General features: G+C 40.1%; 1 protein-coding gene across 1 annotated transcript; it reads left to right on the top strand.

The window, feature by feature from the left end:
• Positions 1-4,446: 4,446 nt before the first annotated feature.
• Positions 4,447-9,526, top strand: LOC116181390 (cubilin homolog). The gene is made up of 17 exons (XM_031501742.1): positions 4,447-4,553; positions 4,601-4,730; positions 4,777-4,950; positions 5,462-5,635; positions 5,684-5,787; positions 5,836-5,980; positions 6,028-6,169; positions 6,467-6,567; positions 6,617-6,743; positions 6,793-7,125; positions 7,179-7,535; positions 8,274-8,352; positions 8,406-8,511; positions 8,559-8,721; positions 8,771-8,961; positions 9,008-9,173; positions 9,222-9,526. Exons 1-17 carry the CDS (start codon positions 4,486-4,488, stop codon positions 9,509-9,511), a joined length of 2,850 nt encoding a protein of 949 aa, XP_031357602.1. The 5' UTR covers positions 4,447-4,485; the 3' UTR covers positions 9,512-9,526.
• The last annotated feature ends 3,424 nt before the right edge of the window (positions 9,527-12,950 follow it).

Raw genomic sequence — 12,950 nt, 5'->3', positions numbered from 1 at the left:
GCTCGTACGAAAATGCCGAGGGCCGACGATGACGAGAAGGTGGTGCTAACGTTAGGCCATCTTTGCTTTGCGTTTGCCTTGCTTGGATTTGGATTGTCGCTTTCAACTGTGGTATTTCTTATTGAACTCGCAAAAGGAAGTTGCACGTACCGTAGTCAGTAGTTATTTAAGGGCACTATGTGATAAATAATTTCATTTTTTAAAATTTACTAGAAGTGTTTAGCCGTTTTGGTGTTTGAATAATCTCGGAATATTCGTTTCTTGATGTTTTTTATTCGTGATTTATTAATGTTATTGTGTTTTTTTTTTATATAATAATATATATTAATTCCCAAGACAAATTTTGAATTGTATAGGATACGTCAGACACAAAAAAATACAATTAAATACAATTTAAAAAATGTTGGTCATACACAATACAATGGACAAAAAAGAAAGAATGCAATATAAATTACACTAGAGATCCGCAATTTTTATCAATAGAATTTAGAAATTCATCAATTGTATATGGTGCATTGACTAGAAGAAATTTTTTTAAAGAAGTTTTAAAGCACTTTATTGTTCCCTGACTTCTAAGTGTACTTGGAAGAGCATTAAATAATTTAATGCCCATTGACGTGGGAGAATTATGGGGGGCAAGTTTAAGTACGTCTTGTTAAAGGGATGATAAATTGTTGTTTATTGCGCGTGTTATAATTATGAAAACTGCTATGGCGTAAGAAATGTTGCTGATTATGGAATATAAAAGTTAACAATTCAAGTATGTAGAGTGATGAAAGTGTAAGAATATTCAATTTTTTAAATATCGGGCGACACGAATCAAATTTCTTACTACCCGCAATACACCGGACTATTCGTTTTTGTACCAGAAAAACATTTTTTGCCGCGGTTGACGAGCCCCAAACAATTATTCCATATGACAATCTGGATTGAATTTGAGCATAGTAATAATTTAAAGTATGGTTCACATCCATTAATTCTTTAAGATTCCGTATCTGGTAGCAATAAGTTTTTAGTCTTTTAATAAGATTTTCGCAGTGACATTTCCAATTTAAGTTTTGATCTAAATAGATCCCCAGAAACTTCCCAGTGCCTAGAATATTAATGTGTTTGTTGCTTGAGTCAGACAAATGGTTATTTCCAAAAGTTGTAAACGGTAGGAAAAATGTTTTATCATGATTTAAGATTTGTTAAAATTAAACCAATTATTTAGCTTATTTAGAATCTCAACAGCTTTTGGATATATATTTTCTTGCTTCTTTCCGGATATTAATGCCGTCGTATCATCCGCATATAAAACCAAACAATTTAAGAACATGACAATATCATTAATAAATAATAAAAATAAAATAGGTCCTAAAACAGATCCTTGTGGAACCCCCATATTAACAGGCAAAGCTGTGGATAAAAATTTCGCAATAGTGGAACAGGTTTTAAATTTAATTTCTACTTGTTGACACCTTCCAGAGAGATATGATGAAAACCAATTGGCAACAACGCCTCTGATACCGTAAGTATTTAATTTTTCCAACAGTAACAAGTGATCAACAGTATCAAAAGCCCTGCTGAGGTCACAAAATATAGCAAGGACATTCTCTTTTTTATCAAGAAGTGAAATGATGTCGTTAACAAAGGAGTTAATGGCAGTAATTGTCGATTTCCCATTGCAGAACCCGTGTTGTTTATTACTTACAATGTTATATTTAACAAGGTGATTATTTAGCCTCTCTAACATGGCGTATTCAAAAACTTTTGACAGCGCCGAGCTAACAGAAATTGGTCTCTAATTCGAGCAATCTCGAGAGCAACCTTTTTTGTGAACGGGATGTACAGTTGACAGCTTAAGTTCTTTCGGGAAGACACCCTTTGAAAAAGACATATTGACTAGATGTGTGACAGGTTTTATTATAATATGCAAACTTGACCTAAGCAAAGAATTAGGTATATCATCGGGGCCCGAGGAATGTTTATTTTTATGCTTTTTTTTAAACAATTTAATAATTCCGTTTCACTAAAAGGCAGTGCACACATACTTTCGCGAATAGTCATATTAGACTCAAAGTTGCTAGTCGAATAAATGTTTCTTTTTATAGAACGTTGAATATTTTGAGGGCCATTAATAAAATTCTCATTAAAAGTATTTGCAATTGTTTGAGGATCGTCAATGATTGTTTCTGAATTTTTAAGAGTGATATTTTTGTGCGACTTTTCATTATTGTTAAGTATAGAGATAAGGCTCCATACTGTTTTATTTTTATTGTCGGAGGATTTGATTAAGTTACCATAAAACGATTTCTTACAATTCATAATGTATTGCCGGTATTTACATTTGTGTGTTAAATAAAGTTTTTTAAGCGCGGGATACATTTTTTGGAGGTGGTAAAAGTTTTAAAGATCTTGGCTAAGCTTTTTAACGGTGCTGTTTACCCATCCTTTTTTCACATATGGGGTATTACGTTTTAAAATTTTGGTCTCTGGGAACGATGAATTGAAATGAGAGACAAAAGTATTGTAAAATACAGTAAACGCATCATCGAATGTCGTAGCAGAATTTAAAGTTAACCAGTTCTGATTCTCCAATAACTCATGAAAACGAGAGATAGAAGCTGGCGTAAATTTTCTACCCTTGGTAAACGTAAGATTACTGTCAGAGGGTAGTGGCATATTACTATTAAGTACAACGTATTTATGATCAGAGAACAAGAAAGGCAATACATCGCAGGTTACATCAGTAGATTTGTGTAGAAAAATATTGTCTAAAATTGCATTCTCTCGAGTGGGAATTTTTACTACCGCAGTCATATTATAAGATTCCATAAGACTATTTAATTGCTTAGCAAATTTTGTGTCCGTTTCAAAATGCACATTAAAATCCCCAGCAAGTATGTATCTATAATTACATTTGTATATCATAACAAATAGTGCACATAAATTCTTCATAAACAAATCAAAATCACCAGAAGGTGGTCGATAACATACAATAATAACAGTTTTGGGGTTTGTTAGCCAAACTAGCCCACACAACTCTATGTGCATTTCGACACTAAATTTACTAATGTCAAAATCAAGTGTGTGATATTGTAAGTTGTTATGTTACTATAGGCTAATTCTTTTAGGCATCCAATGGTACACTGTTTTTGACGACTAAATGTATGTTTTTATGTACTTAAATATCTTTTCTAATTTCATTCATTTTCCGTGCAGTATTCGTTATTTAAACTAATTATCTAAGCGTCTTCACACGAATGGGACAGGGCTGTAATCCTCTTTAGGTAATGTTATTTTCATAGAATTCCTCTTTGTTAACACGGTTATTGCATTTAATTACGTATCTTTGTTTTATCTATCTCGTAATCTGAAACGCATTTATTAATGGGGTAAGTACGTAAGGTCGCATTATTTGGAATTACGTCTGATTTTTCACATTGTAGTTTCTTGATATATTTTTGTTTATATTGAGGTTATCGCAGTAAAGAAGTACCATGTTCTGGATGATATGTAAATACTCGCTTTCAAATTGACGAATGCAAACAGTCGACTAGCTGGAACTGATCTATTATATTGTATCTAAGATGGAAGAATGGCTACGCAAATGTTTTATGGCAAATACAACTTGCAGGTAACGTGTTGATAATTGCCTTTGTCGTTTGCCGCTTATCTTTACCAATGTCGTTACGAATTTTTGATCGCCCGCGATTAGAATCCTGAATCAGGCCCCTTTTGAAAGGAAACGTACACCAACTGTTCGACCAACATGCGGTCTAAACGTACTCGCACTATGTTGGTCCTTGTCTCAACCGCAGGGTGGAGTTAGCGATCGATTCTTCTGTCATCTGGTGAATGTCGCGGAATTTTATATGCTTTCTGCGTAGATATTTGTTGGGAGTGGTATCAAAATGATTGGTCAATCTCGATTGGATCTCGCTGTATGAGAGAGTTTTCAGGATTTTTAAGGCGTCGCGACGCGACGATTAATTCGGTGCCCACATAGACGCGTGCATATTGTTGGTTTATTTCGATACCTGGGCAGATAAGCGAATATTTAAGAGAGAAATCTTGTCCTGGTTCATTAAGCGGCAGAGCAAAGCGACGCAAGCTTTATAGGGGAGTCGATGGTGTCCGTCTGTCCGTCCGTGAACACGATAACTGTCGAACGCTTGGACCGATTTGATTCAAACTTTGCACAGTTGACCTATATACGCCACATGTAGGTAGTAAACCTGGGTCAAATCCAAAGACCCCGAGGTGCTCTGCCGCTTTTTTAGATGCTCTTTAGGAGTTTATTTGGACATATGACAAGACTAGCAATAGCAAATTACAAAATGAGTTTTCGGAATACGTAACAAATTGTAATCATATATCTACAGAAAACGCCCCCTAAACTCCTCCAATTTCAACCTAATCTAATCTGTTGGCCTTCTGGTTATTCGGTAATTTTGCATGCGGTCCAATCCATAAAATGAGTTTGTAGCGATTGCACTCGAAATGGTGACTTTCGCTCTTCTAATTTTTCCATACTTTATAATCGGCGGGGTTTCCGGTTTCGGTTCACAGTAAGTGCAAATGTAACTTTTCAGCGATATTATTAAAATCCTTTAAGACCGAGGATCATTTCCCAAGATGGCAACTTGGTATTCAACTGCGGCGAAAATAAGAATATCCGTTTCGTTACCAAGGGGGAAGGGAGGATTTTCTTGAACGAGGGAGATCTGACCAACGCCGCCGTCATTGTAAATATATTTTTCAGTTTCATCCCCCAAACTTTGAGTTTTGTAGGCGAAGAACGCCTCGGATACGCTGCATCGTATTAATACGGAATATTACGACACGTTCTTTCAAATGAAGAAATTTAATCGCGTCATCGAGGGGCGTCACGGTATCTTACGAAGATTGCAGGCCCTCGAAATGGGAACGGCAGGAGTTAGAAATTCGACTAACGGCACGTCTGTGGTATGTGACTAATTGCAAACTATAATCTCTTCACCCAACAGATGCAGTTAAGCCACTCCCAAAAAAAATTGGGCAATGCAATAACAGGCCCGTTTCACAACCACAAAATTATAAAAACCGGGAAATTTGAAAGCGCATGTCACATTGCATGACTAAGTTACAAAGTGTCATGTTTTGAATATTGACATTACATGTTTACTGACCGAAAACAAATATTCTTGATCAAAATGTTTGCATAAGAAGCAAAAAAGACTATTTTGTTCGTATAAATGAAATTGATAGCAAATTGAGGCAAGGCAAATTCAAAACGCAATGACAAGTTTGACGTTAAGGATGTCAATTCAGATACGGCAAGTAGGTACAATTGGAAGAAAATAGTTGTGTGTTACAGGTTTTGAAAATTTGACCAATTAAAAATGTTCATTTAAATTTACCGGGAATTTTTTGGGAGGAGCTTAACTGCATCTGTTGGGTGAACAGATAATAGTGTATTAGTAACATTTAATTAAAGGGAAGAGGAAGTTTACCAATGATTAACCGACGACTGCGTACCTTACAACGGAAAGTCGGTCGTCTCATACGTTTACTGAGCAAGAACGAGTGCGCAAGTTCTCCATGCGGAAACGGGGGCGTTTGCCAGGATTTATTTAACGGATTTCTTTGCCATTGCCCTGAAGAATGGGAGGTAAGACGTTCGCACTGGTGTCTTTTCGACATTGTGTTTTTTCCCCAGGGAACCACTTGCGAAAAGGACGTGAATGAATGCGCGAAATTTGCCGGAACAGATTTGGGATGCCAAAACGGCGCAACGTGCGTGAACAAACCCGGATCATATGAGTAAGCGTCACCTCTCAGAGCATAGGCTCATGTAACGATTTCTTACAGATGTGTATGCAGTAAAGGGTGGTTTGGAATACACTGCACCCGACAGTCGGCCAGTTGCACGGAAGGTTCAATCGCCGAACTATGCGGTCATGGTACTTGCATTCCTCAAAATACTGGCCTCGGCTACAAGTGCCTATGCGATCAGGTACTACTCCCGAAAGCAATACCAGCTGTCTAATTTACTTTTGTTAGGGGTGGACAACAAATGGCGTCAGTCCCGCTTGCAACACTGACGTGGACGAGTGCAAGTCGAAGATGCCGTATTGTTCTACCAACCCCCTTGTGCCTTGCGTAAATACGCCTGGGTCGTTTACTTGCGGAAATTGCCCGGAAGGTAACTAACTCAATTTCGTGGCCACGGTTTTTAAAATTAATTTGAACTTAATATCGAGCCTAATATATGGCACAATTTTCTATACACAGTTTCTACAAATTAATCATAATGGGCCCTTTCCGGGTTCACGCGCGGCAAACAACTGGCTTTTTAACAGTAGCTTTTTATGGTAAGGAATTATACTGGCGCGCTTAATTAGTTTATCCTTGACCGCGTACGGTTGTTTCTCCCTACTGTAATTTTGCATTTTGTAATGGGATACTGTGTTTTTGGGACATCAATGTGTCTTATTTCCAGGTTACGTGGGAAATGGACATTACTGCACCGACATTGACGAGTGCGCAATCTTCAACGGCGGTTGCAGTGTTAACCCCCTAGTCAAATGCATCAACACACCGGTAAGCTGCGCTCGTTCGGTGCATGTAACTGATCATCTTGGATTTCTAGGGGTCCAGCATGTGTGGTAGTTGCCCCCCGGGTTACATGGGTGACGGTAAATCCTGCTCGTTTCGTGGAATCTGCGGCGTCAACAATGGCGGATGCAACCATCTCGCTCAGTGCAGGGATAACCCTAGTAAGTTGCCACATATTTTAGAATATAGGGGTTAGCTTACTTATTGCAGGTATCAGTCCCACTTACGTAGAATGCATCTGCCCTATGGGTTATTCCGGATCAGGTATAGGGCCCAATGGTTGTATTCACAGCTCGCAAGGCGGCAACCCATGCGAGAGTAACCCTTGTGTCCACGGTACCTGCGTTGTGGACAACAGTTCGAACTCGTACATATGCCAGTGTCATCGCAGATTTACAGGTCGAAATTGTGACATTCAAAAGGACGCGTGCCAGTCGAATCCTTGTCGCAATGGCGGCACCTGTCGTTCGCTATTGAACATTTCATTTAAGTGCATATGTACGTCTTCGTACACCGGAAACTTCTGCGAGTCTGAGAGGCAAGGTAATGATGATACATAGAGCGCACCTTTTGCACTAATTTTGATTTAACGCTAGCATGCGGAGGATTACTGAGAAGCCCATCGGGAAACATCAAATACCCGGCCACTGCCAGTCACGTGTCCGATCCCAAAGTGAATTGCGCCTGGGTGATTCAGACGAACAGAACAAAAGTGCTTAACATAACGTTCACCAAGTTTAACTTGCAAAACTCGGGGACTTGCGTTCACGATTGGTTGCAGATACACGACGGACGTAACACAATAGCACAGTCCCTCGGGCGATTCTGTGGGACAGCGCTTCCGAATGGTGGTGTCATTATGTCAACTCATCATCAGGTTTACCTGTGGTTGAGGATCGATTCGTCTTTTACGGGGACCAGTTTCGAACTCAGCTGGAATTCAACAGATCCAGGTATCGACAAAATTTTGATTACGCGACAATCCGAAAACTACCCCCGGTTTAAACCTTGGCTTAAGATCAATTTTTTTTTCTTGATTTTCAACGCGGCTTAACTGAATTTTGTTTTCATCAACGATTCCGACTCCGACTTACGGTTGACTGTACAACGCGGATGCTATAGTGGCTTCCAGCTTGTTCTCTCGCGCCTTCACGCGTAATTTCCCTGGCTCTCCCCGAACGGAATTGTCTTCAACGCGATCTCTATCGTGATTTGGCGCGTATTCTCTCGCGGACTAATTCCCAACACCTTAGTTTTTTGAAACTACGCCAATCGAACATTGGTATCTATTAATTTCATTTAATTTTTTACTCCCAAGCTGAAAATGATCCCTTCCGACCAATGATATGCTTAGGGAAACCATTGCCTCGGCCGTTGAAAACTGCACACTGGGCGGTCGCACGACCTGATTACGAGTGGATTCAAATCATCAGAAAATGGCACGTATTACCCAATAACTTTCCCTTATCGCCCGCCAGACTGGCGCTAATAACTTTCTCATGCCATTAAATTGCCAGTGACGCATCCGGTAAATGGTCGCCATCTTGGCGTCTAAAAGAAACATCTTTAGGACTGTCCCAGTTAATAATCAAAGTCTGCAATGATTTTTAAGCAATTTGTACTGTACCACCCCCAGCATAAACTCAAATATGCTCGGTTGCCCTTTCACTATAGCAACACTTTAATTTTAGTGTGCGGCGGGGAGGTATCTGTGACATCACATGGAACGCTCCACTCACCCGGCTACCCCGGAAAATACCCACTAAATCGGTAAATCACCTCCACGCCGAGTAAAAAACGCTTACCTACTCTGCAAATTTCAGTGACTGCATCTGGAAGCTGAGCGCAGCCTTGGGTAAACGTATTCAATTCCACTTCTTTACCTTGATGATCGGAAACAGCCTCGACTGTTCCGGAGATTACCTACAAGTAAGTACTTACCATTCAGCCCTCTACACTAACAGTGGTCTGCGCAGTTCTCCGAAGGTTATGGCACATCGGATAGGGTCCTGGCAAAATACTGCAACACCTCCCATCCCGAACCTCTATACTCGGCAGGTCCCGAGGTGGTGATACACTTCCACTCGGACGCGATCAACAATTACCCCGGTTTTCAGATTTCGTACTCGACCATGGAAAGTAGGTGTCTTACACCGCGATGATGCATTGCCTTACGGTGTGCTTTCAGGCTTACCCGGTTGTGGAGGTGTCTTCACGGCTATTACCGGCGAGCTGGGTTCTCCGGTGGAAGACGGTCGTTATCCTCCGGACCTCATCTGCGAGTACAAGATTCAGGTGCCCGAAGATTCCAGGATCAAGATCACATTTTTGCTGTTCGATTTGGAGGACGACAGCAGTTGCAGTTACGACTCTGTTACGGTGAGCAGAAACGCTATGAGGGATTAAACATAATTTAGAGTACCAGGTACATAACGGAGGTAGCTCCAGCGCGCCTCTCGTGAACAGGTATTGCGGCCATAAACTACCCCCGCCATACACGTCGACGGGTAACCAACTGTTTATAATCTTCACGTCGGACTGGGGTAATGCGGACGTCACCGAGCTGGGATTTCGACTGAAATACGAAATCGGTGAGCTAATTGTCCGAGTAATTCGCGAGAAATGACAATGTCCTCTAGTGTGCGGAGGAATTTACACGGACCCGACGGGAGTTATCGAATCTCCAGGATATCCCAACAAATATGGCGAGGACCTGGTGTGCATTTACGAAATCGTACAACCTACAGGAAAGTCCATTCTTTTGACGTTTTTGGACTTCGATATCGAGATAGCGCAAGCGGGTTGTTTTGATGCCTTGGAGGTATGTGATCTGATAACGTCAAATGCGTATGAGAGCAAAACGTTTAATCTGTATATCACTGTCACTGTTATTTTGGGGATTAGAGGGTTGGAAATGGGGAAACTCTGAGTTCAGCCAGCCCGTTCATTGATTTGCAAAGTTGAGTTTTAGGCCGCTACAGTGTGCACTGGAAATGACCCCATGGTTGCTACCAGAATGCTATAGTATTGGGGCCCACCTGCTGTGGATAGACTAAACCCTTGAAAAATTCCACTAATTTCAATATTAGGTATCCCTTGCTGATACTCCTGGTTCGTTCTTTCTCGTGACGTATTCAATTAACTCTCTTCTCAGTATCAATTTATCTAGCTGGTAAAAAGTTCAGCCAGCCCGTGCATTGACTTTTAGGCTGCTACAGTATTTGGGTGTGCACTGGAAATGACCCCGTGGTTGCTACCAGAATGCTATAGTATCGGGGCCCACTTGCTGTGGATAGACTAAACCCTTGAAAAATTCCACTAATTTCAATATTATCCCTTGCTGATACTCCTGGTTCGTTGTAACGTAGAAAAATGTACTGGCGCGCTTAATTAGTATGTCCTTGGTCGAAACACGGTTTTTAAACATTTATGTTACTAAAACGTGCGTATTTGTCGATGGTGTCCATTTCGTCTCGCTGCGCTATAATTCTTTCTCGTGACGTATTCAATTAACTCGCTTCTCAGTATCAATTTATCTAGCTGGTAAAGAGTTCAGCCAGCCCGTGCATTGACTTTTAGGCCGCTACAGTATTTGGGTGTGCACTGTAAATGACCCTGTGGTTGCTACCAGAATGCTATAGTATTGGGGCCCACCTGCTGTGGATAGACTAAACCCTAGAAAAATTCCACTAATTTCAATATTATCCCTTGGTGATACTCCTGGTTCGTTGTAACGTAGAAAAATATACTGGCGCGCATAATTAGTATGTCCTTGGTTGAAACACGGTTTTTTTTAAATTTATGTTACTAAAACGTGCGTATTTCTCGATGGTGTGCGCAATAATTCTTTCTCGTGACGTATTCAATTAACTCGCTTCTCAGTATCAATTTATCTAACTGGTAAAGAGTTCATCCAGCCCGTGCATTGACTTTTAGGCCGCTACAGTATTTGGGTGTGCACTGGAAATGACCCCGTGGTTGCTACCAGAATGCTATAGTATTGGGGCCCACCTGCTGTGGATAGACTATAACCCTTGAAAAATTCAACTAATTTCAATATTATCCCTTGCTGATACTCCTGGTTCGTTGTAACGTAGAAAAATGTACTGGCGCGCTTAATTAGTATGTCCTTCGTCGACATACGGTTTTTTAAAATTATGATACTAAAACGTGCGTATTTGTCGATGGTGTCCATTTCGTCTCACTGCGCAATAATTCTTTCTCGTGACGTATTCAATTAACTCGCTTCTCAGTATCAATTTATCTAGCTGGTAAAGAGTTCAGCCAGCCCGTGCATTGACTTTTAGGCCGCTGCAGTAATTTGGGTGTGCATTGGAAATGACCCGTGGTTGCTACCAAGAATGGTATAGTATTGGGGCCCACCTGCTGTGGATAGACTAAACCCTTGAAAAATTCCACTAATTTCAATATTATCCCTTGCTGATACTCCTGGTTCGTTGTAACGTAGAAAAATGTACTGGCGCGCTTAATTAGTATGTCCTTGGTCGAAACACGGTTTTTAAAAATTTATGTTACTAAAACGTGCGTATTTGTCGATGGTGTCCATTTCGTCTCGCTGCGCAATAATTCTTTCTCGTGACGTATTCAATTAACTCGCTTCTCAGTATCAATTTATCTAGCTGGTAAAGAGTTCAGCCAGTCCGTGCATTGACTTTTAGGCCGCTACAGTATTTGGGTGTGCACTGTAAATGACCCTGTGGTTGCTACCAGAATGCTATAGTATTGGGGCCCACCTGCTGTGGATAGACTATACCCTTGAAAAATTCAACTAATTTCAATATTATCCCTTGCTGATACTCCTGGTTCGTTGTAACGTAGAAAAATGTACTGGCGCGCTTAATTAGTATGTCCTTCGTCGACATACGGTTTTTTAAAATTATGATACTAAAACGTGCGTATTTGTCGATGGTGTCCATTTCGTCTCACTGCGCAATAATTCTTTCTCGTGACGTATTCAATTAACTCGCTTCTCAGTATCAATTTATCTAGCTGGTAAAGAGTTCAGCCAGCCCGTGCATTGACTTTTAGGCCGCTGCAGTATTTGGGTGTGCATTGGAAATGACCTCGTGGTTGCTACCAGAATGGTATAGTATTGGGGCCCACCTGCTGTGGATAGACTAAACCCTTGAAAAATTCAACTAATTTCAATATTATCCCTTGCTGATACTCCTGGTTCGTTGTAACGTAGAAAAATGTACTGGCGCGCTTAATTAGTATGTCCTTCGTCGACATACGGTGTTTTAAAATTATGATACTAAAACGTGCGTATTTGTCGATGGTGTCCATTTCGTCTCACTGCGCAATAATTCTTTCTCGTGACGTATTCAATTAACTCGCTTCTCAGTATCAATTTATCTAGCTGGTAAAGAGTTCAGCCAGTCCGTGCATTGACTTTTAGGCCGCTACAGTATTTGGGTGTGCACTGTAAATGACCCTGTGGTTGCTACCAGAATGCTATAGTATTGGGGCCCACCTGCTGTGGATAGACTAAACCCTAGAAAAATTCCACTAATTTCAATATTATCCCTTGGTGATACTCCTGGTTCGTTGTAACGTAGAAAAATATACTGGCGCGCATAATTAGTATGCCCTTGGTTGAAACACGGTTTTTTAATATTTATGTTACTAAAACGTGCGTATTTCTCGATGGTGTCCATTTCGTCTCACTGCGCAATAATTAACAGATCAAACGAACTTACCTAAGTGAAGTTCGATCTGGATTATATGAAGCCTTGTCGAAGTAAATAAGTAGAATAGGTAGTATCTCCGATGGCATCGAGTCTCACACAAATTCAAAGCAAATAAAAACCCCGCCCGGCCCTGCATACCTAATCCATCCTCTGAGGTTCCCCCGCATCGCATACCTTCAGTCTTCTTCAAAGCTACATTGTTGCAACCAAGGGAAATAAATAATAGGGTAGGGAAGGGACTTATTTACTTCGACAAGGCTTCATATAATCCAGATCGAACTTCACTTAGGTAAGTTCGTTTGATCTGTTAATTATATTTCAGCCTTGTCTCGTAAATAAGTAGAATAGGTAGCTATTTAAAGCAAGTTGCAACAATTTTCATTGGAAACATGTTATATTAATAATAATTAAACATACCGAACAGAATAATATTAGGCACACACTTAGAATTGATATGTACATAAACATTAATTCTAAGGATGGCAACAACATAATATGGTTATACATTTATTTTTCAAGATAACTTATATCTTAATAAAAATGTACCTATTTAATATGATAAATAACAAATCTGGAAAATATTTTCCTATACTAGCATTAGAAACAAGAAACTTAAAGATAAAAACTCATCATAATACTAACAACTAAGAACAGTCG

This window comes from Photinus pyralis, unplaced genomic scaffold (assembly GCF_008802855.1).
Source record: "Photinus pyralis isolate 1611_PpyrPB1 unplaced genomic scaffold, Ppyr1.3 Ppyr1.4_LG9, whole genome shotgun sequence".
In the NCBI taxonomy this organism is placed as follows: domain Eukaryota; kingdom Metazoa; phylum Arthropoda; class Insecta; order Coleoptera; family Lampyridae; genus Photinus; species Photinus pyralis.
Note: the sequence above shows the minus strand (reverse complement) of the source record. Positions and strands in the feature narration are given on the sequence as shown.